The following is a 25,289-nucleotide window of genomic DNA, read 5'->3' as shown; positions in this document are numbered from 1 at the left end:
TGCTGCCATCCCAGAACCTCATCTCACACAAGCAGGATGATTTATCACTGAGTAAAAGCCGAGTGACAGCTGTTATAAAACCACAGTGTAGGAGATGCATGCCGATTTAAGAACAATAAATACGTGCGTTTCATTTTTTCCCCCCTTTTCTGTCGCAGAAGGTAGGATTTCAAACACGGCTGGTTCCTGAACGCCTCGGGATGCACATCATAGTCTAGCCTGCGTTTGTGTGGTGCCGATGATTTCCTGCCAGTTGGCACCCCTGTTTTTATAGGGTGACCTCGGCCTGCGTTTGACTGGAGGTTTTTGGCTGGAGAACCCACTGCACACGAGCGTGGCGCCAGTGCTGTGCCAAAAAGCTCGACGCCAGACTAACCAATCCAGCCCTCGCACACTGGCCACTGCTGAACTCCATCAGGGGAGATGTGCTGAAATCTGAGCCGTACAGGAACAGCAGATTTTCCCTTCACACGCGGCCCTCCCGTACAGTCGGGCTGATCCGCTCTTAACAGGAATTAATCGCTGAAATCCGCCGGCTCTTTTTGTGTGTTTAATCCAGCGGGGCGTTGGTTTTCTCAGAGAATCTGGCTCTGCGAGAATTTAGGGAGTCTTGCAGACAAACGCTGGATGTTATTTTGTCTGATTAAGGGGGATTTTGTCTCATGTTGCGGTTTCTCCACTAATCGCCCCCGTTTTTCCATTTCCTGGCCTGCTCGTTTTAGACAAGCCTCTCGCCCCGTTTACCCAGCTGTATAGCAGACATTCCCGCTGATGTGTGACCCAGAAAAATAGAAACCCAAGATCCGCTGGAGTCCCGTAGCAAGGCAATGTGAAATTGTGTGGAAACCTCTCTCTGTTACTTGTTACTGGGAGGTGAAGGACTGCACTGTGTTTTAGATGTGAAATAAACTAATATCAATGGGTTGCCATGGCCAAAGAGAATCACGCTTTCACAGCTGTGGAAACAGGGGCTCCAAAAACAGGCCTCTTTCAGTACCCCCCCCCCCCCCGCCAAAATAATATTGACTAAATGTACACAGAGTGCAGGTGAAGTATAGCAGGACAGGGCATCATTGTTGACGGTAACTTCCTATCAAATGCAATCTCAACAATCATGTGACAGAAATGCCCAAGCGGCGCCGGGACAGGTGGACGCTGAGCCGCTGTGCCGGTGAAGTTGTCTGCTGTGGCTTTTCAGCTTTAAATCAGCAACACCGCAAATCAGCATCATGCTTTCTCTGGTTACTCATGGTTACTTCCTTTCTGCTTACTTGTTTCCTGTTCCTGCCCAACGCATCTACACAGATCTCTCTCATCCTGCCCCTCCAATTCACCGCTCAGACGTGGGTTTATTTAATTATTTATTAAATATACTATATCCAATGATTTATAGTATGTTTGTTTATCTCCCTTCATCGTACACCAGCGAAGTTTGTCTTATCAACCTGCTATGTGGGATGTTTTGATTGTATGACAGCATTTTTATAAAGCTTTTAAATGCTTCTGGTGTCACCCTGCATAAGCATCTGAGAATTTTTTTTTTATCATTATTTGTTTTTTCTGCATAATTTGTTGCTGAATGTATTTCTTAGTATTTTATTATTATTATTATTATTATAATTATAAGAAGAATTGTTCTTCCACTTCGAGCATGCAGACACATACACAACTTTGCAATAAGGGTCCATGCCAATTAAAAGCCAATTAATCTCTTTAAAGAGCAGCAGGCAATTGTTCTAGAATTTGCCTCTCTGGGATGTGGCAGATTAATAGATTCATAGCTCTGAGAGTTGCCCACCTGCGGGAACTTTGACGAGGAGGGTGCGTCAATATTGCACAGGGAGAATGACGGGGGATTTTCGTCTTTTTCTTTCTCTCATCCCCATCATGAGCAGTAGTAGTTTAAGAAGACACTTTTACTCCCTCCAGAGATACGACGGGTGGCTGAGCTGTGACATTGACAGCTGCTGCTACAGCACCATGTGTTTGCCCTGCATCTGAAATATGTACATGCATGTGTATTTGTATGCGTGTATACTTTTATTTCCATCTTTGTGTGTGTGTGTGTGTAGTGACTGCAGACGAGGGGGGCTCCAGGACGGGCGTGCTGGTGGCCGTCATTGTGATTGGGGAGATAAAGCCCTCGGCTCAGCCCTGGACAATGAGCTCCCCTGCAATGTGCTGACTCCAGCCCAGCGTGCCGCTTGCCGCCCCATTCACAGGGGACGTGTATAAATACCCCTGCTCACGCCGAGTCAGGGGACAGATTTGTGGAACCCCTCACCGCACACAGCTATTTTTTGGGTAGGTCAGGTAAGCCCTCCATCTCGGTTACGGCGATTAGTCTCTCATGCTTCCGTTTTGGCTTCTCCTTTTTAATCCTTTTGGCAGAGAGTGATATTGGTTTTATTGACAAAGAAAATATAAATATTTAAAGTCCAGCAATCTACCTTGAGATAGCATTCAAACCTTCCAACACACACACACACACAGGCTGGGTGTAATCTCATAACTGAACATCAGAACAAAGCACACATCTGAAATGTGAGTTTGGTTAAATGCAGGGCAGTATTTTTCTGTATGCCATTAATCAGATATTGGACCAGGCATATAAACACACACAAAGTTGTCTAAGCGTCTGTACACTTTTAAGAGCTAATGTTGACATTGAAATGTAGCAGAGGAGAGTGATCAGGATTCACAGGGACGTAGCAATGACATTGGCTCCGAAATGTGATTCATACTTGCACAAGGGTTCTTGTGGGAGGTGACATGCTGCTGGTCACACCGTGTGAGCTGGGATCTGGACTGTGTGTGATCTGGACTGTGTTTATATTGTGACAGTGTGTGATCTGGATTGCGTGTGTGAGGGTTATTGTGACAGTGTGTAATCAGGATCAGCCAAAAGAGGGACAGGCGGTGCAGAGGCTGTTGCTCACATTTATATCTACTGCAATATCAAATAAATGCTGCACTTTTTTTATTATTCTCTGTAGCTGGTTTCAAATTTGAATGTCCAGTTGATAAGTGTAATGCTTAGGAAATCAATACTATTGATGTCAATAATAATCGATATTAATATCAATTATAGGAATGGGTATTTCATCTCCTTTCACGTTGACTCATCCTGGGGGTCACGTATGAATAACAGACAGTGGCCGACGCCTCAGCACTTAGGGGGAACTAACCCTCTCTGTCCTCTTTGTTGGACTCCAGGTCACCTAAAACTGAAATACCGGACAGAATGGCACAGACAAATCCCATGCCGATGGGGCCATGGAAGGTGAGTGAGGTTTTGGTTTTTGTGCCGCTATGTCTTTTTATTAATCAGCTTTTTCAGACTATGAAGATGTGCAGATGTCTTGCTGAGTGAAATGGATATTTCTGCTGCCTCCATTTCCTAATTTGGGATTTTAGTTTAGAACAATCAAAAGATATAGAAACTTAGCAGCTAACACACATACCTGGCATGCACAATGGGGCGCTACCTAGTGGTCACAGGAGATAGATATTGTCCTGCAGATATGATCGGGTGTTCTTGACACAAAGCTGTTGTTTAGTTAGTTAGCTGGATATCTGCGTCTCTTAATCCGGGTGTGTTGTATCTGTTCCCCCACAGATCACGGTCTACGATCAGGAGTGTTTCCAGGGGAAGCGCATGGAGTTCACCGCCTCCTGCCAGAACATCATGGAGTGCGGCTTCGACAACATCCGCTCCCTGAAGGTGGAGTGCGGAGCGTAAGTGAGCAGAGAGGGCGGGAGCATTATCAGCAATTACTATTCATTATTCTTCACTGTGCCTGTGTGCTGGAGGAGCGCTTATTGAGAATGGATGGATAGACCAGGTGAATAGTATTATCTGACACTTGTATGCAAGGCAACCCTACAGGATGTACAGGAATCACAATGTAATGCCGTCTCTGAACCACAGTACAGAGGCCTAGTGTCACTGTTGTGAGTAGGAGTGAGACCCGGCCGAGTCTGACGGTGTTGTGCCATGTTGTGTGTCTGTGCAGCTGGGTGGGCTACGAGCACTCCAGCTTCTGTGGGCAGCAGTTCATCCTGGAGAGGGGAGAGTACCCCCACTGGGAAGCCTGGAGCGGCAGCAACGCCTACCACATCGAGAGGATGATGTCCTTCCGTCCTGTCTGCTCTGCGGTGAGTCACTCCCCACACACCCAGATGCACAACCTAACACACACCTGTGTATCCAAGCTACTATAGAAGCAGTCTGTCTGTGTCTTCACCATGATAGTTTAATTACGTCTTGATTAGTCTGCTGCTTTGTGAACGGTGCCGTTTCTCCCCCGTCTTATCAGAACCACAAGGAGTCCAAAATGACCGTGTTTGAGCGCGAGAACTTCATCGGGCGCCAGTGGGAGCTGTGCGATGACTACCCCTCCCTACAGGCCATGGGCTGGTGCAACAACGAGATCGGGTCCATGCAGATCCAGAGCGGAGCGTGAGTACCCGCCTTGCACAGCACTGCCCCACCACCACCGGAAAGAGAAGGGCAATTCCCACACGGCCACAGACACAGCGAACACCCCTGTGAGGCGGGGAGTGCGGGAGCAGCTCGGCTCACGCAAAGAAAGACACCTCTGCTGAAATTGCTTCATTGCAAAAAAAAAAAAAAAAAGTTAGCTAGTGTTTGCACCTGCTGTCCAACAGCAAATGACTGTCTAACCATTTTCTTTTTGCCATGAAGTGACCAGTGATAAGAGTGACATCTCCCCCAGCTCTCTCACACAGCAGTCATGATGACAAAATAATGTGTGCGTGTGTGTGCGCACGCCTAAGAGCGCATGTCTGACCGGTGACCTTTGCCCTTTCCTCAGCTGGGTGTGCTACCAGTACCCTGGATACCGTGGTTACCAGTACATCATGGAATGTGACCACCATGGAGGGGAGTACAAACACTGGAGGGAGTGGGGGTCCCACGCTCAGACTTTCCAGGTGCAGTCCATCCGCAGGGTCCAGCAGTGAGCGCCTGCCCCTTCATCCCCCCACCCCAGGCCCCTGAAGAAGGAAAAGGAACGACGGCGAGGACTGACCACCTGCTTGGTGCGCAATGACAGAGAAAAATAAACACTTTAAAGAAACCCTTGTTTACAGCACGTTGTCCCACCCAAACTAAAACCCGAAGTCTGTATTGTTCAGACCCCGCTCGGACTTTGCTCCTCATCATTGTCGTGGTTTCATCTGTACGAGAATGATCAATAAAGAGAATGAGAGAGAAAAGAGCGTGTCGGACGGGTACGTCCCGGCGGCTTTATTTGAAACGCTTCTCTCCTCAGTGAGAGTCACAGGGGCTTGTTTGCTAGAGCATTGCTAAAGGTCTTCAGAGCTGCTTCTTTCCCTTGCAGTCTGGCTCACATCTAGGACATCACATGGTGTGCATTCAAGAATGGTGCACATCTTTAAAAGTTCGGTTTACTCCTGTTCCAGAACACTGGGCATCCATAATGCATGATCACTGTGCTCTGGCACACGGAACACCATGCTGGTCAACAGAGTGTCACTCTCAAAACTAACACTCAGAAAAGATTAAAAGGAGGAATCTTTAAAACACACACAGAAATGTCTTAATGCAACCAGTCTATTCTAGTTATTGCCCATTTAATCCCCAACATATTCACTACACTTCCAGTCTGCTGCACCTCTCTGGTCACCTGTGTGTGAACAATGTTTATCCTGAAGCCCAGCTGCTGCATCACGATTGTGGACTGTGTAAACAGCAGACACGTTAAATGTGTTACACACATCGGACACTTCTTATACAGAACACTGTTGCCATTCCCATTTAATGTCAAATTTAATCTTAGAAAGTCCTAAATAAATAGGTTCAGTGATGAAATGAAGCATTAAAACTGTAACCCATCAAACTATTGAAAAATGAAGAAGAGCAAGGAAATTCAAATCAAATCAATTTTTATTTGTATAGCGCCTTTCGCAGGGCAGTCACACAGCGAATTACAGACAGATGCACACACTATATACTGACACACACACACTATGTACTGAGACATACAATATACCGAGACGCACACACTATATACTAAAACTTACACAATATACACTAACACGCACACAATATATACGGACATGCACACAATATATACTGAGACTTATACAATATATACTTAGATGCTGAGACGCAAACACTATATACTGACACACACGCAATATGTACTGAGACACACTATTTACCGAGATGCAAAATATATACCGAGATGCTGAGACTGATATACTATGTACTGAGATGCACACACTATATACGGAGACACACACACTATGTACTGAGACACACTATATACTGAGATTCTGTGATGTATACAATATATACGGAGATGCCGAGACGCACACAATATATTCTGAGACGCACTATATACTGAGACGCACAATATATACCGTGATGTACACACTATATACTGAGATCCTGAGACACACATGATATATATTGTGACACACACAACATATACCGAGATGCTGAGACTAATATGTACTGAGATGGATACAATGTATACTGAGATGCTGAGACGCAAGTGTATATACCGAGACGCACACACTATATACTGAGACTTACACAATATACACAACCACGCACACAATATATACTGAGACGCTGAGACTTATACAATACTTAGATGGTGAGACACACACACTATATACTGAGACACACTATTTACAAAGATGTACACACTACATACTGAGACCCACAATATATACTGAGACGCACACACTATATACCGAAACGCACACACTATATACTGAGACTTACACAAAATGCACTAACACGCACACACTATATACTGAGACTTATACAATATATACTTAGATGCTGAGACACACACACAATATGTACTGAGACGCACTATTTACTGAGATGCAAAATATATACCGAAATGCCGAGACTGATATACTATGTACTGATACGCAGACACTTTATACTGAGATGCTAAGACAAACACAATATACACTCACCTAAAGGATTATTAGGAACACCATACTAATACTGTGTTTGACCCCCTTTCACCTTCAGAACTGCCTTAATTCTACGTGGCATTGATTCAACAAGGTGCTGAAAGCATTCTTTAGAAATGTTGGCCCATATTGATAGGAGAGCATCTTGCAGTTGATGGAGATTTGTGGGATGCACATCCAGGGCACGAAGCTCCCGTTCCACCACATCCCAAAGATGCTCTATTGGGTTGAGATCTGGTGACTGTGGGGGCCAGTTTAGTACAGTGAACTCATTGTCATGTTCAAGAAACTAATTTGAAATGATTCGACCTTTGTGACATGGTGCATTATCCTGCTGGAAGTAGCCATCAGAGGATGGGTACATGGTGGTCATAAAGGGATGGACATGGTCAGAAACAATGCTCAGGTAGGCCGTGGCATTTAAACGATGCCCAATTGGCACTAAAGGGCCTAAAGTGTGCCAAGAAAACATCCCCCACACCATTACACCACCACCACCAGCCTGCACAGTGGTAACAAGGCATGATGGATCCATGTTCTCATTCTGTTTACGCCAAATTCTGACTCTACCATCTGAATGTCTCAACAGAAATCGAGACTCATCAGACCAGGCAACATTTTTTCAGTCTTCAACTGTCCAATTTTGGTGAGCTTGTGCAAATTGTAGCCTCTTTTTCCTATTTGTAGTGGAGATGAGTGGTACCCGGGGGGGTCTTCTGCTGTTGTAGCCCATCCGCCTCAAGGTTGTACGTGTTGTGGCTTCACAAATGCTTTGCTGCATACCTCGGTTGTAACGAGTGGTTATTTCAGTCAAAGTTGCTCTTCTATCAGCTTGAATCAGTCGGCCCATTCTCCTCTGACCTCTAGCATCAACAAGGCATTTTCGCCCACAGGACTGCCGCATACTGGATGTTTTTCCCTTTTCACACCATTCTTTGTAAACCCTAGAAATGGTTGTGCGTGAAAATCCCAGTAACTGAGCAGATTGTGAAATACTCAGACCGGCCCGTCTGGCACCAACAACCATGCCACGCTCAAAATTGCTTAAATCACCTCTTTCCCATTCAGACATTCAGTTTGGAGTTCAGGAGATTGTCTTGACCAGGACCACACCCCTAAATGCATTGAAGCAACTGCCATGTGATTGGTCGGTTAGATAATTGCATTAATGAGAAATTGAACAGGTGTTCCTAATAATCCTTTAGGTGAGTGTATACTGAGATGCTGAGAGTGATACAATATATACTGACACACACACACTGTGTACGGAGACACACTATATACCGAGACGCATAAGATATACCGAGACATACACAATATATACTGAGATCCAGAGACACACATGATATATACTGTGACACACACAACATATACCGAGATGCTGAGACTGATATAACATGTATTGCGACACACACACTATGTACTGAGACACACTATACACCGAGACGCACAATATATAACGAAATCCCGAGACACACACAATATATAACGAGATGCTGAGACTGATATACTATATACTGAGACGCACACACTATATACTCAGATGCTAAGACACATACAATATATTTAGACGGATACAATATATACTGAGATGCTGAGACACACACACTATGTACTAACACACACACACTATGTACTTAGACACACTATATACAGAGACGCACACACTATATACTGAGACTTACACAATATATACTGAGACACACTATGTAACGAGATGCAAAATATATACCGAGATGCTGAGAGTGATATACTATGTACTGAGACACACACTTTATACTGAGACGTACACACTATATACTGAGAAGCTGAGACGCACACACTATATACTGACATACACACACTATGTACTGAGACTCAATATATAGTGTGTGCGTCTCCGTATATATTGCGACGCTGAGACTTATATAATATATACTTAGATGCTGAGACGCACACACTATATACTGACACACACACACTATATCCTGAACACTATATACTGAGACGCACACACTATATACCGACACACACACAATATATTCTGAGACGCACTATTTACCGAGATGCAAAATATATACTGAGATGCTGAGACTGATATACTATGTACCGAGATGCACACACTTTATACTGAGACTTATACAATATATACGGAGATGCCGAGACGCACACAATATATTCTGAGACACACTATTTACCGAGACGCAAAGTATATACCGTGACGTACACACTATATATTGAGATCCTGAGACACACGATATATATTGTGACAAACACAACATACACCGAGATGCTGAGACTAATATGTATAGAGACACACACTCTTTTAAACTGAGACGCATACAAAATATGTGTGTGTGTCAGTATACAATGTGCACGAATCAGCATCTCAGTATATGTTGTATAACTCTCAGTATCCCTGTACACTGAGACGCACAATATATACCGAGATGCAGAGACTGATATACTATATACTGAGACGGAAACAATATATACTGAGATGCTGAGAGTGATGTAATATATACTTAGATGCTGAGATGCACACACTATATACTGACATACACACACTATGTACTGAGACACACTATTTACCGAGATGCAAAATATATACAGAGATTCTGAGACTGATATACTATGTACTGAGACGCAGACACTTTACACTGAGTCTTATACAATATATACTTAGATGCTGAGACGCACACACTATATACTGAGACACTATGTACAGAGATGTACACACTACATACTGAGACCCACACACGATATACTGAGAGGCAAAATGTATACAGAGACGCACACACTATATACTGAGACTTACACAATATATACTGAGATGCTGAGAAGCACACTCTATATACTGACACACACACAATATGTACTGAGACACACTATTTACCGAGATGCTGACTGATACACTATGTACTGAGACGCACACACTATATACTGAGACGCTGAGATTTATATAATATATACTTATATGCTGAGACGCACACACTATGTACTGAGACGTACACAGTATATACTGAGATCCTGAGACACACGATATATACTGTGACACACACAACATATACCGAGATGCTGAGACTGATATAACATGTATTGAGACGCACACACACAATGTACTGAGACACACTATATACCGAGACGCACAATATATAACGAGATCCTGAGACACGCACAATATATAACGAGATGCTGGGACTGATATACTATATACTGAGACACACACACTATATATTGAGATGCTGAGACTTATATAATATATACTTAGATGCTGAGACGCACACACTATGTACTGATACACACTATATACCGAGACGTACACACTATATACTGAGATCTTGAGACACACGATATAAACTGTGGCACACACAATATATAACGAGATGCCGAGACTGATATAATATGTATTGAGACGCACACACTTCATACAGAGATGCTGAGACACATAGTATATATTGTATCCGTCTCAGTATATGTTGCGAGATGCCGAGACGCACACAATATATTCTGAGACGCACTATTTACCGAGACGCAAAGTATATACCGTGATCTACACACTATATATTGAGATCCTGAGACACACATGATAATTATTGTGACACACACAACATATACCGAGATGCTGAGACTAATATGTACTGAGACACACTCTTTTATACTGAGACACATACAACATATACTAAGCGTCTCAGTACATAGTATATCAGCGTCTCAGCGTCACACACAATATGTACTGAGACACACTATTTACTGAGATGCAAAATATATACCGAAATACTGAGACACACACACTATATACTGAGACATATACAATATATACTTAGATGCTGAGATGCACACACTATATACTGACACACACACAATATGTACTGAGACGCACTATTTACTGAGATGCAAAATATATACCGAAATGCTGAGACTGATATACTATGTACTGATACGCAGACACTTTATACTGAGATGCAGCCCCATACGCAACAAACTGCGATGCACTGTGTGTTCTGACACCTTTCTGTCAGAACCAGCATTAACTTTTTCAGCAATTTGAGCTACAGTAGCTCGTCTGTTGGATCGGACCACACGGGCCAGCCTTCGCTCCCCACATGCATCAATGAGTCATGGCCGCATATGACCCTGTCGCCGGTTCACCGCTTTTCCTTCCTTGGACCACTTTTGATAGGTACTGACCACTGCAGACTGGGAACACCCCACAAGAGCTGCAGTTTTGGAGATGCTCTGACCCAGTCGTCTAGCCATCACAATTTGGCCCTTGTCAAAGTCGCTCAGGTCCTTACGCTTGCGCATTTCTCCTGCTTCTAACACATCAACTTTGAGGACAAAATGTTCACTTGCTGCCTAATATATCCCACCCACTGACAGGTGCCATGATAACGAGATGATCAGTGTTATTCACTTCACCTGTCAGTGGTCATAATGTTATGGCTGATCGGTGTATACCAAGATGCTGAGACTGATATAATATGTATTGAGATCCACACACTTTAAACTGAGATGCTGAGACATACAACATATAGTGAGACACACACGTGTCTCACTACACAATGTGTGTGTGTCAGTATACAGTGTGTATGACTCAGCATCTCAGCATAGATTGTATAACTCTCAGCATCCCAGTATACTGAGACGCACACACTTTATACTGAGATGCTGAGACACATACAACATATACATACAACACAATATGTACCGAGACGTGCACAAAATAAACCAAAATGCAGACGAATACAATATATACTGAGAAACGCACAATATATACCGAGATGCCGAGACTTAAATAATGTATAACGAGATGCCGAAACTAATACAGTATATACTGAGACGGACACAATATATACCGAGATGCTTAGTCTTATACAATATATACCGAGACGCACACACTATATACCGAGATGCTGAGACTTGGATAATATATAACGAGATGCCGAAACTAATACAGTATATACTGAGACGGACACAATATATACCGAGATGCTTAGTCTTATACAATATATACCGAGACGCACACACTATATACCGAGATGCTGAGACTTGGATAATATATAACGAGATGCCGAAACTAATACAGTATATACTGAGACGGACACAATATATACCGAGATGCTTAGTCTTATACAATATATACCGAGACGCACACACTATATACCGAGATGCTGAGACTTGGATAATATATAACGAGATGCCGAAACTAATACAGTATATACTGAGACGGACACAATATATACCGAGATGCTTAGTCTTATACAATATATACCGAGACGCACACACTATATACCGAGATGCTGAGACTTGGATAATATATAACGAGATGCCGAAACTAATACAGTATATATTGAGACGGACACAATATATACCGAGATGCTGAGATGCACACACTACCGAGTTGCTTAGTCTTATACAATATATACTGAGATGCTGAGACTTCTACAAAATATACTGAGACGTGATACCGAGATGCTGAAACTGATGCAATATATACTGAGACACACTCAATATATACAGAGATGCTGAGACACATACAATATATACTGAGACGCATGGTATTGGCTGGTATTGGCTTCCGCTGCCTCCGGCTGGACCGTTGAATCAGAGGTCCATTAGATGGTCTCCTGGGAAGAGAGAGACCTCCTGTACATACATTTTGCTTTGCAGATTCATCAATACATTATAGGGTCTTGTACTGAAGTCTCAAATTAAAAGCTGTCAAAATAGCATTGCTACCCAGTGTAGTGATGGGCATTACATTCCAAAACTACAGCCCTGTTTTCTCAACAACCAGTTAAAATGTATGAACACGATGAGTCAGTCATTTAATCTAAAAAATGTAAACAAAGCCCTTGCATAAATCAATATAAACATGAATTTGCATACAGTTTATTCAGGCATTCTATTTCAAACCACTACTGACCAACAAAGAACGAGACTGGTGTCATCAAACCTCTCCCCTGTACGTTTGCACACTACACACCTCGTTAAACACACAACCTCAAAAGAACTAGCTGCGGCTTCTACTCCTCGACGCTCGTAGAGAGGAGACTGACTGATGGATGCCGGAGCATTTCTCCTTACCTCCTTCTTGGGAAGAGTCTGCAGCCCTCTGAGGGCCCCTCACAGGTCTCCTCGGTCCGGTATTAATCTGGGTTCAGAACGCTGAGGGCGTTTGCGAGAACTTTGGAAAGGGAAGGGGAGAGAGACGGATGAGTCTGGAGACGCTGCAGGCACCAACTGTCCCGACACGGGCAGCAGCTCTTCAGTTTCAAACATTCGCTGGGCACGGGCCAGGAAATTCTCATTTCTAGTCGGGTCAAGACACTCACTGCATCGAAGAAGGCCGCCACGCACCGCCTCTGCCTCTCTCCCATGCTGCTGTGACGCTCCCAGAGATAGGTTACCACAGCAGGCAAGCCACGGGCATCGGACCTCAGCAGTGCCCTGTCGGTCAAGAGCACAGGGTCATTGATTTTGCAAGCTTTTTCTCTCGACAGTTACAGTTTAATCAACTACCAGCGAGACGTCTCCGCTCAGCAAGGGCGTCTAAGGAAAGTCATTGGCCCTATTCGTCACGTATTAATGAACGTCGGTAGAAAAGTGTTTTTCTGCTCCGAGCCCTTCGAGTCTCACCAGGCCAGCAGGAAGATGCCGTCAGGCATCCGACGTGGTTCCCTGATGAGATCCCAGACTCTGTCCTGCTCCAGTTGCCAAAGCACACCGTTCAACCGGGCCCGAGACAGCACAGCCTTCAGGGCCTCCACAGCGGCGCTGGAGAGAGAGAGAGAGAGAGAACGATATCACTCGGCTGTGTGTCGGAGATAAACAAATGCAAGTTACATAGTGAGTGACCATCTTCTGGTGTGAGGCTTGGGGCATCCGGCTTCATCACGGGCTGCCCCAAAACACGCTCTTACCTTTGTACACTGAGGTCTGGGTCTGGAGCCGGACTCTCTGGAGCCAGGAGAGGCAGCAGGGCGGCGATAAGCTCTGCGAAATCCACGTTCCTAACCAGGAAGTTGTCGGTGGCCAGGACGTTGGCGACAGCACGGCCCTGACCACGGCAAAGAGAAGCAGAGTGAAATCAGAGTCGGGAGGGACAGGTCTGTGCCGTGCCCTGGTCGTGTGGGGCTTTATAGTCACTCACCGCCGCGGCCTGCCCTGTACTGGCCAACATGATCAGCTCTCTGAGGGGCCAGGGATCCAGGCTGCAGGCAATAACGGCCTCCAACAGCAGGATGTGCCACTTCTGTTTCTGAATGGTTCTGGAAGACACAATCAAAACGCTCAGTATGTGCCAGCCTGCAGTAAGTGACCGTCCGTCTCGCTCTGAATAGGAAACAGGACAGAATGAAGCTTAGGATTGTAAAACATCAGACTCTCACCTGTCGGCTGGTGGGGTGTAGCTGAGGAGGGATTTGACGACCGAGACCTTGTCCGTTATCGTCAGTTGGACAACACTGTGCCAAACTGTGTACTTAACGCTCTCATCCGCGTCCCCCAGGCCCAGAAAAACATGGAGCACCTGAGGAAACTGGAGACACACAGCAGAGGACATGTTACACTTCACACACAGCCCCTGGGTAACAGACTGACATCTATTGTCCTGCTGTACAGAAGCCCAAACGCTCGTAAATCGAGTAAAAGACTCTAGAACTTTAAAGCCCTTGTTCTCTCACCATTCTGGCAAGCTCTGTGGGGTGCGAGCGCAGGAGGTACCACAGGAGAACACAGGATGCCTGGGCGGAGCTGCGCTGGGGTTTCTGGAGCTCCCAGAGCAGACACTCAATCAGAGTCTGCTTCTGCAGACGAGGGAGACACCCGCCGATGATCTGAAACACAGAGACACACTCATCCGTCAGCCATCGACTCGCTAGGTAACACAGCTCCTCACCTCTCCCTCTCCGTGGGCGAGGGAAAGCAGTAGTTTCACGGTCTCCCGTTATGTCTCATGTCACCGATGTCCCTCAGCGCAGGACTCTGGACTCAAAGGCAGACGGCAGGGTGGGGACGCAGGCTTTACCTGGACGAGAACCTCACAGGTGTCCGAGATGGTCACGCTCCCGACGATGCATTGGATCAGCTCTTCCAACTCATCCCTGGCAAAGTCACCACCTTTAAAGATGAAGAAGAAACAGAAACCAGGCTTTGTTTGCGGACAGGCACAAACGACACTAACTGCGCCTCCTGCGATGCAAAGTGGGTACTGAACACTGTCTACAGCTGGACGCACTTTACCTAGCTGTTCTCTTCACTGCGACACACTCAGGAGCAGTTTCATTACCTTCCACACGCAGCCATATGTCTATAAGGGCGTGGACGGCTTCGGCAGCCTCCTTCCTGACCGCCGCCTCGGGGTCACAGCATTGCGGGACGAGGGATGCCAGCAGCCTACCGACCGGGAAGCTCCCTGGCACCTGCGGAAAAGAACAGATCAATGCAGAGACCAGTTTCATGCCCCAGCACTGCCGCCCAACAGTTGCGGGTCAATGCTGAGCCACAGTGCGCCACCGGGTGTCCCCCACAGCGACGACAAAACCAACAGCTTCGGCCTCTCCTCTCTTCGTCCCGTGCGGAGAGGCCTGGTTCCTGGCTCACCTGAACCGACGTGGCCTCCGCGCAGTAGGCTTCCAGGAGAGCGGTCACCATCTTCACGGCCCTCTGTCTCGTCACTCCATTCTGGGACAGACACAGGCATTGCAGGGGCTGCGGACGGAGTGATGCCGTAGAGAGAGAGTGCGGGGGAGAGAGAGGAAGTGAACACAAGTGGAACTAGGACGGAATAAGCTCAATTTGAAATCTCACAAGATCCGCCTCGATTTGATTGAACGCAAGGGCTCTTTAAGGCACAGAGGGACACAAACGATGACTCCCAGAGAGAGGCGACGTCGATTTGAAGTCGAACGATAGTGATCTGGACAGACCAACGGACCGAATCAGCCTGGAGAACCCATTTATTCATTGAGCTCGGTTCAGTCACTTGCACAGCCCAGAACGTCGTGGTCACTGACCTTCAGCAGCTCCAGCAGGGTGTTTGGGCTGATGTCCTGCTTTAGAGTGGCTCTGAGCAGGTCAGATAGATTCTTGGCACTGGCAGAGTACACATCCTAGACAAAACAATAACTTACATGAGACACTAAAACGAGATAGTATTTGTGTTACAGATGCTTATGGAAGGCTTTAAGTAATCCATTTCTGTCGTTACATTGATGACATCAGTTCTAGATGACTGTGACCACTACTACACTGTTACAACTCCGAGTATTGCAGCTACTCGCTCTTCCCTGGACTCTGGCAATGTTTCTCACGGGAGACAGAGGACAGATTGCACAGTATTGTTAATTCACCAACATTATTACTAGTTACAACTCAGAAATGTTATTTTCAGCTCTGGAGATGTTGAAGTATTGATTATCAATAGAATGAGTGGAATTTCACAGGAGACAGAATTCATGAGGATTGTCCTACAGGTACCCAGGCGACAGACTCCACTACCTCGAGGTCAGTCCCATCGGCGGCCTCACTGGGAAGAGTCAGGACTTCCCCGACACTCAGATACACGAGGTCCATCTGCTGTTTTTTTAGGAAGGGTTTCACTTCGCTGTGGAAACAGGAGTGAGAATGTCAGGCTATAGGAACTCCAGCAGAGCATAAAAAACTCATCCTCTTTGCTTTAAATCAGACATGCCAAACGTATGGCCCGCAGGCAATTGGTGGCTCGTGAACAGATTTTCTGTGGCCCGTGAGAAGCTTTCCCCAAGAATGCGAGTCTGATTTTAAGAGAATGTGTTTCTTACAAGTAAAATGCATGTTTATTGGTTTACACTTCTTATGGTTCTCATAGGAATTTTTCACCACATGATGTTGTGTTGTTGAAAGAGTATCGTGCATAACGGCAGTTTTGCTCATGTGTAATTTTCACTTTCATTAGTAATTTTCAGTCATTAGTCGCTTTCATTAGTATTTTTTGCACAGCAGTTACTACTAGCTAGTTGCCACACACTTTAAAACCCTTGCAGGATGCCACCCAAAAGAAAGCAGACGATGTGCAGAGAAATTTCCAAAAACGATGGACAGATGAATATTTTTTTTGCCGAGTTTGAAAGAGTATAATGTTCGTCGTCATTATGATACAACACACAGAGCTAAGTACTCCGAAGTAACAGGCAAGGGGCGCAGGGTTTTTGTCATAGGGGTTACGCAGGATTTTTATGTTTTTGAGGAACTTTTACCTTTAGCAAGCATGTGTGACAAGCACTGGAGACAACATATCCCACAAATGGCTGGGCTGCCATGAGAGAAACTCGCTGGTGTCACCACCAATGGAGCGCCATCAATGACAGGTAAAACAAATGGGCTAGAGGGAGAGCGAAGGAGCTCAACATAGACGAGCCCATATTCCTGCATTGCATCATCCACCAAGAATCACAGTGTGGAAAGGTAGCCGAATCAGGTAATGTAATGAGCACCGCTGTCAAGTGTGTGAATTTCACTCGTAGCCGAGCTTTGCAGCACCGCCAGTTTTGGGCTCTGTTAGCTGAGCTGTCATCACAGTACGATGACATGCAGTACCTCTCACAAGTACACTGGTTGAGTCGTGGCAGTTTTGAAGCAGTCCTTTTATTTCTTCTGCTTTAAAATTGATAATTTCAGCCAGAACATTGTTCCAATGCAACCCATCATAAAACAAGAACCACACCAATCCAGATCAACCCGTTAAAAAAGCGGTTAAAACACCTCACCCACGTGTCTACAGTGAGAGCCGGACGGAAGCAGGGAGGGGGGCGTTTGTAAGGAAGGGTTACCTGAGGAACGAGCAGGTGAGCAAGGCCTTCTGGGACACTGAGGGGCTGGACCCGTCTGTGCGCTGATCCTTGATGTACTCCTGATGGGGGGTGGAAGAAAATGGGTTCCCGTCACAACATACTTGTACAGACAACCATCTATTGGCTAAGTAACGACGACTGACCAGATATGAAAGGGGAATGGCTGACGTTTAGATTTTAGGAGCTCAGCAACTATGCACACAGCAGTCTAGACAATCTTAATCACAAGCACACCCCACTGACCGTCATATACTCCAGCACCGTCCGTTTGTAAGGGAAGTCGATGCCAGCGTTCCTGGCGGCCCGAGCCACGAGGCGCAGACTGAAGCACACGCTGGATCTGACCCCGGGGTCCTGGAGGAGGAAGAGCACAGCGTTCTCAGTCTCCGAAGGTTGTTGTGAAGGATCGTACCGTTTTTCTCGTCGAAGATATATTTCACCTACCTTGGAGCCGAGGAAGGGCTTCATTTTGGGCAGAATGTCGTACACTAGGAAGTGTTCAAGTTCTGCTTTAGGGATCATGAATGCTATGAACCCGTAGCACAGAACTATCCTTCTGTACACGTTGGTCTGCAGGAGAAAATACATTCGGTTATCCAAGATAGTGGTGATGTCTTTGAACGTGTGCGTCCTTCGCGCTTTACTGAAGGGTAAAGGTCTGACAGAGAGGCTCCTATCCTTAGCTGCATGTCTTAAACTTAAGAAAAACAAATTGCCCCTCTGGAGGCACGAGTGAACAAGAAGCCGGTCATACCTCATTCCTATACTGAGCGGTCAAGCTCGAATTGTTGGCGGTCAACTCGGCGAATCCAACAGAAATGATGGATGTCATCAGTCTGTGAACGCTGGACGTGGGGAGAGGCTGTTCACCGGCCACCGTCTCCGCTGCCTCGAGAATCACACGGCGATCGTCCGCAGACACCTGGGGCGGGAGCAAAAAATAAAAAAAATCTTTGTAATCTTTGCCAAGTCTTATACCAACGTCATTAATCTTCATTTGAACCCTGTTCTTTAAAGCAGCCGAGTGGAATTGCATATGCAAGTGTGAACTTTACACTTTTAAAAACATCAATATACACTCACCTAAAGGATTATTAGGAACACCATACTAATACTGTGTTTGACCCCCTTTCGCCTTCAGAACTGCCTTAATTCTACGTGGCATTGATTCAACAAGGTGCTGAAAGCATTCTTTAGAAATGTTCGCCCATATTGATAGGATAGCATCTTGCAGTTGATGGAGATTTGTGGGATGCACATCCAGGGCACGAAGCTCCCTTTACACCACATCCCAAAGATGCTCTATTGGGTTGAGATCTGGTGACTGTGGGGGCCAGTTTAGTACAGTGAACTCATTGTCATGTTCAAGAAACCAATTTGAAATGATTCGACCTTTGTGACATGGTGCATTATCCTGCTGGAAGTAGCCATCAGAGGATGGGTACATGGTGGTCATAAAGGGATGGACATGGTCAGAAACAATGCTCAGGTAGGCCGTGGCATTTAAACGATGCCCAATTGGCACTAAAGGGCCTAAAGTGTGCCAAGAAAACATCCCCCACACCATTACACCTCCACCACCAGCCTGCACAGTGGTAACAAGGCATGATGGATCCATGTTCTCATTCTGTTTACACCAAATTCTGACTCTACCATCTGAATGTCTCAACAGAAATCGAGACTCATCAGACCAGGCAACATTTTTCCAGTCTTCAACTGTCCAATTTTGGTGAGCTTGTGCAAATTGTAGCCTCTTTTTCCTATTTGTAGTGGAGATGAGTGGTACCCGGTGGGGTCTTCTGCTGTTGTAGCCCATCCACCTCAAGGTTGTACGTGTTGTGGCTTCACAAATGCTTTGCTGCATACCTCCGTTGTAATGAGTGGTTATTTCAGTCAAAGTTGCTCTTCGATCAGCTTGAATCAGTCGGCCCATTCTCCTCTGACCTCTAGCATCAACAAGGCATTTTCGCCCACAGGACTGCCGCATACTGGATGTTTTTCCCTTTTCACACCATTCTTTGTAAACCCTAGAAATGGTTGTGCGTGAAAATCCCAGTAACTGAGCAGATTGTGAAATACTCAGACCGGCCCGTCTGGCACCAACAACCATGCCACGCTCAAAATTGCTTAAATCACCTCTTTCCCATTCAGACATTCAGTTTGGAGTTCAGGAGATTGTCTTGACCAGAACCACACCCCTAAATGCATTGAAGCAACTGCCATGTGATTGGTTGGTTAGATAATTGCATTAATGAGAAATTGAACAGGTGTTCCTAATAATCCTTTAGGTGAGTGTAAATAAATACATCAGAAATGGGGGGGACAGGGTGAGCTTTGCTGAGGCTGTACTGCACATCTTGGGTGTTTAGATCCAGTCTTTTCTTATTCTTTCAAACGGTACACACTGTGATTAAGGATTTCACCTCAGGGTGTTTGTCCAGGTACTGCGGAAGGAGTGGCAGCGCGATGTGAAGGCTGTTCTCGAGGCAGGCCAGCATCGCTCTGACCCGGACCCAGTCATCGTCAACGTCGGGGTCTGCGTCGCAGAAAGCAGAAGCGTTGACGGGAGAAGAGAAGCACATCAAGGCTGTCAGAAGACATTCAGCTGCCCAGAAGCACCATCACAAGACACAGAAACTGTACTCACTATGGAAGCACGAAGATCAAATACATATACTTATACCAGGGAATAAAATGACACCCGCCACCCGCCAAGTGCGGATAGATTTAGCCAATGGCTGGTAAATCTGTCAATTTTACCAGCCACTGTGGCGGGTAGCCAACAAGTGTGTGGGAACTCAACTTTTAGTTTCTGATAGAGTATTTGTCGGTATGTTTCAAAATACAAATTAATTTGTTGGTTGATTTGGCAAACTGCAATATCATGTTTTTTGAAAATATATGGCATCTGGACAGTCTTCAGTCCAGCAAGGAAGTAGAAGTAAGGTGGTTAAGGATGTGGAAAAATAATGACTTTTAATTACTTTTCATAGTCATAATTACTGACTTTTTAATTACATGGATCAAAAAGTTTCAGAATTATAATATGATAAAAAAGGACAGAGGACTGCAACAAACACATTGATACATACACTAACTCGAAAGCAGTTGGGTTTCTGAATGCAGAGCGGCAGTCTGAGTGTTGAGTGTGGTTTGGAGAGGAAAAGTAGATTGTATAAATTAGCTAGCTAGATAGGTCTTATACATTTTGTATTTTGCCGTTGTGACCAGAAAACATTGCCACAAGGACGCTAATGGATGGCATTTTCATTGCAGCTCACATTGCTAAACTGGCACATATTGGTCTTTCAATTACAGCTGTAATTGCAAAATATTCCTTTATAAAACAAATAGTCAGAACCTTTATAGTAAATTTGAAATTGTGACTAAAAGCTGAAAGTTGTGCTAATGTCGGGACAATAATAAAAGAGTCTGACACGATGCGTGAGAGTTGACAGGTCTGCTGTTATTATGCCATTTCCAAAAGTCTTCTAATAATGTATTTTTACATAGATATTTATTTAACAAAGTTGTTGTGTTAAATAAGTATTCATCAGTTGCATCAATTACAACATATTAATTTATGGGGAAACTATTTGCGATGGAGAGATGCATTGTTTTGCTGGCGTGCATGGTATTGACCAATGGAAGGACGATACTGTCCGTCATCATTCCTACAGATTATATATTTTTTACCCAACCACAGACCCTATGAATATCTAGCCAATCCAATGAAATCCTTTTAATGACGTGCAGAAACTCAGAGAAGGGAGGAGCACTGAAGAGGAAGAGGAGTATGAAGAGCAATAGTGTGTCACCATATAACACCCCTTCTCATGTGTTAGTTTAGGGTTTATACAGATCCCCATTAGCTGCCATGTTATTGCACATGTGATTGATTAATTTGAAAAAGATTAAGCAAGTGTTATAATTCAACAGAATGCAGTGTTTTGGTCAAAGACCTTATAACACTTGCAAGTAGAAACTGTGTGGGAACATGTTTTTTTTCTATCCTACACAGTCTACAGTCTAGTCTACACAGGTGTGCAATTAGCTTTTTTTTATGGTGAGGAATACCTGAATAAATGCCACATTCTAACATGTTCACCAACACACTTACGCACCCTCATGCATTTTTGGCTGGTAAAAGTACCAAGTGGCTGCTAAGTTTTTTCCTTCTACCAGACACATTGGCTAGTGGCCAGAAAAGTTAATTTTATCCCCTGACTTATACACAAACATGATATACACATTTTAAAAAGGAATGTAAGGTGTCTGATTGAAGTAGCACACTTGTAATTTTCCTTTCACAGTTAACATACATGATTACTGACTCCTAATACTATTTCCTAAACAACAAAATATAAGTTGTTTCCCTGTGAAACCAGAGGGAATTATGGCTGTATCAGTACTTCAGAGATGTGGGTATTATTAGACCAAAGCCCATGTTTAGTTGCTTTCTTTATTTAAAAGTTTTATTACAGAACAGGTCAACAGACACACATGGCACCCCAGAGCCTGCAAACAATGAAAGCCTTTACCCTGTCCGATAGAGTCATTAACAAAATGAATAACACATGAAAAACGTGTGAAAAGAATATTAAAATCAATATGTACGTTTTCTTTATTCAAATAGATTTTATATATGGTATTGGAGTCTTAAAAGTTTTTTTTTTTTTTTTTTTAATGCTTTCCGCGAAGTAGCCTATATGAACACCCTATCAGGCAGTATCTAGTAAAAATTACACTTACACAAGAGGACTAATTTGCATTTTGTTTGCAAATAGATAAGGTTATCCCTATCTAAATAGAAAACACGTTTTAATTTATTTCCAAATATAGAAAATTGAAACTCGAGTTGCATATCAAATGTTTTGCTCCACAGGTTTAAACACGATATTGCAAACTAAATCAGAGTTGCTTTATAGTAATACTTTCTGCATATGGCCAATACAATGTCCTTCCAAATCTATGCAATTATATACGATATTAATACAGAAACAATTAATTCCAACAGTACTCACTGAAGCATTTTTCCGTTACTACAGGTCTGTACTCTGGAGGCCGCTAGACATTGCAACGCATCCGATATGACGTAACAATCGCCCCGAGTCACAGTGGCGGGGTAGACGATGACGAGGATTACATCGCAGGGCTAGTTTGCTTTGAACACCTGTAATTGTGGATTGGTTTATTGCACGTGGTTCTCCATAATGCGCCTGCGCCGCGCTGAAGTTAGCTTGACGTTTGATATTTTGTAAATCTGCCAATACATATCATTTTGATACAGCGCGATCCGACTATATCTCCCCATCAATAATACCCAGCGTCTTCAAAACCACTTTCACGCATTAAAGAGCATGTACATTCTTTCACACACTAGTTTTGTTGTGAATCACAATAATAATTTGGGGATATCTGTAACATACCGCATATGCAAGTGTACGCACTGTACATGCATTTATGAGAATCAGTTTCAGGGTTTAAATCACTCCACCGCTCATGTTTACGTATCAGACTTGTGCAGCGCTCGCCTTTACCGCTTAGGACCATTAACGGTCCTCTGCTGCCCCCTTCAGCCTGTGATAAAGAGCCCCCTCTCCACAGCACCCAGCTCTCTGCAGACCCCCTTCAGCCCATCCTACAGCCTGTGATAAAGAGCCCCCTCTCCACAGCACCCAGCTCTCTGCAGTCTGACACCCAGAGCTGCCTGTGCGGCTGCAGGGCGACGGGAATCACTACTGCAGTCTCACGTAAGAGAAAGTGGCCGAAGCAGTTCACCCAGTCCATGAATCAAATCCTGCACCCAGAAAACTCTCCTGCCTCCCAGGAATAGACCCAGCTACTCTAGTCAAGTTTTTACTTTTAAATAGGGGACACTACAGAGAAGCCATTGACTCTCACGGAATACAAGGTCTACTATACTCCTTCCAAAACAAAACTTGGCAATCACAGACATCAATATGATTTTTGAAGAAACCTGCACAAACGCTAAATTAAAACCAATTAACACAATAAATAATCAGTGGTTTGATGATGAGTGCAAAGATGTGCGAAAGAAATTAAGACCGCCGTCAAATCAAAAACACCAAATCAACCAAACACCGACCTGCGCCTGCACTACTGCGCAACACGAACTTACTATAAACACAGTATAAAAAACAAAAAAGACCAACATATCAATCGACGGAATCAAGGACTAATTACCGCCATCTTTAAGAGTGGAGACAAATTTGACCCCAATAATTACAAAGGCATCTGTGTGAGCAGTAATCTGGGGAAGGTGATCTGTAGTATCATCAACGCCCGAATACTAGCCTTCCTTACCAAACACAGTGTCTTGAGTAAGAGCCAGATTGGATTTCTCCCAAACCACCGGACTTCTGAACATATTTACACCCTACACAAATTGACAAACACGTCCAGCAAAAAAAGAAAGGAAAAATATTTGCTTGTTTTATTGATTTCAGAAAAGCATGAGACTCAATTTGGCATTAAGGACTTTTCCTTAAACTTCTGGAAAGTGATGTAGGGGGTAAAGTCTACAACATAATTAAATCAATGTACACACATAACAAGTGCGCTGTTAAAATTGGTAACAAAAGGACAGAGTTCTTCACTCAGGGGCGGGGAGTGAGGCAGGGCTGCAGTCTGAGCCCAACACTGTTCAACATCTACACTAACGAATTGGCCACAGTGTTGGAATCAGTCTGACGCCCCTGGCCTCACTCTACATGATACAGAAATTAAATTCCTGCTCTATGCAGATGACCTGGTCCTGCGGTCACCCACTGAAAAGTCATGATTTTCCAAAAGAAGCCCAGATCTCAGGAAAACAGGTACCGCTTCAGTCTAGGAAACACCACCCTAGAGCACAGCACTACATACACATACCTGGGGTCTGACCATCAGTGCGTCAGGGAACTTTAACCTGGCAGTGAACGCACTGAAGGAAAAAGCACGAAGGGCTTTCTATGCTATCAAGAGAAGATTCTATGACAGAAATCCCCCAATTAAAAACTGGCTAAAAATATTCAAAAGTATAATCCAACCAATTGCCCTCTATGGTAGTGAAATCTGGGGTCCACTCACAGACCAGGAGAACAAAAAAAATGGGACAATCACCCAGCAGAAGTCCTGCATGCAGAATTCTATAAATCAATAATCCAGGTGCACAGAAACACCCCAAATAATGCACGCAGGGTGGAATTAGGCCGCTACCCACAACAGATCCAAATTTTAAAAACACTAAAATAATGGGTTCACTTAAAACAGAGTAACCCAGATTCATACCACTACAAGGCCCTTCAAAGCCAAGAGCTCAGCTCACTAAAGAGTCCCCTCAGCCAACTAGTCCTGAGCCACACGGACATCAGTCAGCTTCAGGACAGCACTGCAGGAACACGACCAATCAGAGCCGACCCCGTCATAGAACACGACACACTCCTGTCTGGAGCATTGGAATAGAGAAACCAAAACACAAAACAAGAT

At 44.5% G+C, this 25,289-nt stretch overlaps 2 protein-coding genes across 3 annotated transcripts; one reads left to right on the top strand and one right to left on the bottom strand.

The window, feature by feature from the left end:
* The first annotated feature begins 2,072 nt into the window (after positions 1 to 2,072).
* On the top strand, positions 2,073 to 5,241 carry cryba1a (crystallin, beta A1a). 2 transcript variants are annotated; one of them, XM_066696158.1, is made up of 6 exons: positions 2,073 to 2,304; positions 3,217 to 3,283; positions 3,620 to 3,738; positions 4,017 to 4,158; positions 4,320 to 4,462; positions 4,839 to 5,241. In XM_066696158.1, exons 2-6 carry the CDS (start codon positions 3,245 to 3,247, stop codon positions 4,984 to 4,986), a joined length of 591 nt encoding a protein of 196 aa, XP_066552255.1. In that variant the 5' UTR covers positions 2,073 to 2,304; positions 3,217 to 3,244; the 3' UTR covers positions 4,987 to 5,241. The 2 variants fall into 2 exon arrangements, with proteins under 2 accessions (XP_066552255.1, XP_066552256.1); XM_066696159.1 differs by having other exon boundaries at positions 2,073 to 2,313.
* Positions 5,242 to 7,519: 2,278 nt separating this feature from the next.
* On the bottom strand, positions 7,520 to 20,380 carry LOC136718350 (maestro heat-like repeat-containing protein family member 1). Its single transcript, XM_066696049.1, has 18 exons — positions 20,222 to 20,380; positions 18,553 to 18,720; positions 18,243 to 18,368; positions 18,042 to 18,152; positions 17,778 to 17,857; positions 16,468 to 16,573; positions 15,984 to 16,079; positions 15,571 to 15,678; positions 15,257 to 15,389; positions 14,996 to 15,087; positions 14,652 to 14,804; positions 14,358 to 14,506; positions 14,120 to 14,237; positions 13,890 to 14,026; positions 13,606 to 13,743; positions 13,302 to 13,416; positions 13,054 to 13,153; positions 7,520 to 12,593 (listed from the first exon to the last, which is right to left on the bottom strand). The coding sequence occupies exons 1-17, from the start codon at positions 20,378 to 20,380 to the stop codon at positions 13,127 to 13,129; spliced, it is 2,016 nt and encodes a 671-aa protein (XP_066552146.1). The 3' UTR covers positions 7,520 to 12,593; positions 13,054 to 13,126.
* Between the last annotated feature and the right edge of the window lie 4,909 nt (positions 20,381 to 25,289).

This window comes from Amia ocellicauda, chromosome 22, assembly GCF_036373705.1.
Source record: "Amia ocellicauda isolate fAmiCal2 chromosome 22, fAmiCal2.hap1, whole genome shotgun sequence".
Classification (NCBI taxonomy): Eukaryota; Metazoa; Chordata; class Actinopteri; order Amiiformes; family Amiidae; genus Amia; species Amia ocellicauda.
This window is presented reverse-complemented; position numbering and strand designations above follow the sequence as displayed.

Excerpts from the sequence above, each read along its gene's own strand:
- cryba1a (XM_066696158.1), top strand. The coding sequence starts at position 3,245 with ATGGCACAGACAAATCCCATGCCGATGGGGCCATGGAAG. Across the intron at positions 3,284-3,619 it reads TGCCGATGGGGCCATGGAAG|ATCACGGTCTACGATCAGGA; the intron begins GTGAGTGAGGTT and ends GTTCCCCCACAG. Across the intron at positions 4,159-4,319 it reads TCCGTCCTGTCTGCTCTGCG|AACCACAAGGAGTCCAAAAT; the intron begins GTGAGTCACTCC and ends CCGTCTTATCAG.
- LOC136718350 (XM_066696049.1), bottom strand. The coding sequence starts at position 20,380 with ATGTGCTTCTCTTCTCCCGTCAACGCTTCTGCTTTCTGCGACGCAGAC. Across the intron at positions 14,238-14,357 it reads TACACCCCACCAGCCGACAG|AACCATTCAGAAACAGAAGT; the intron begins GTGAGAGTCTGA and ends TGTGTCTTCCAG. Across the intron at positions 13,154-13,301 it reads TGGCGGCCTTCTTCGATGCA|TTCTCGCAAACGCCCTCAGC; the intron begins GTGAGTGTCTTG and ends CCCTTTCCAAAG.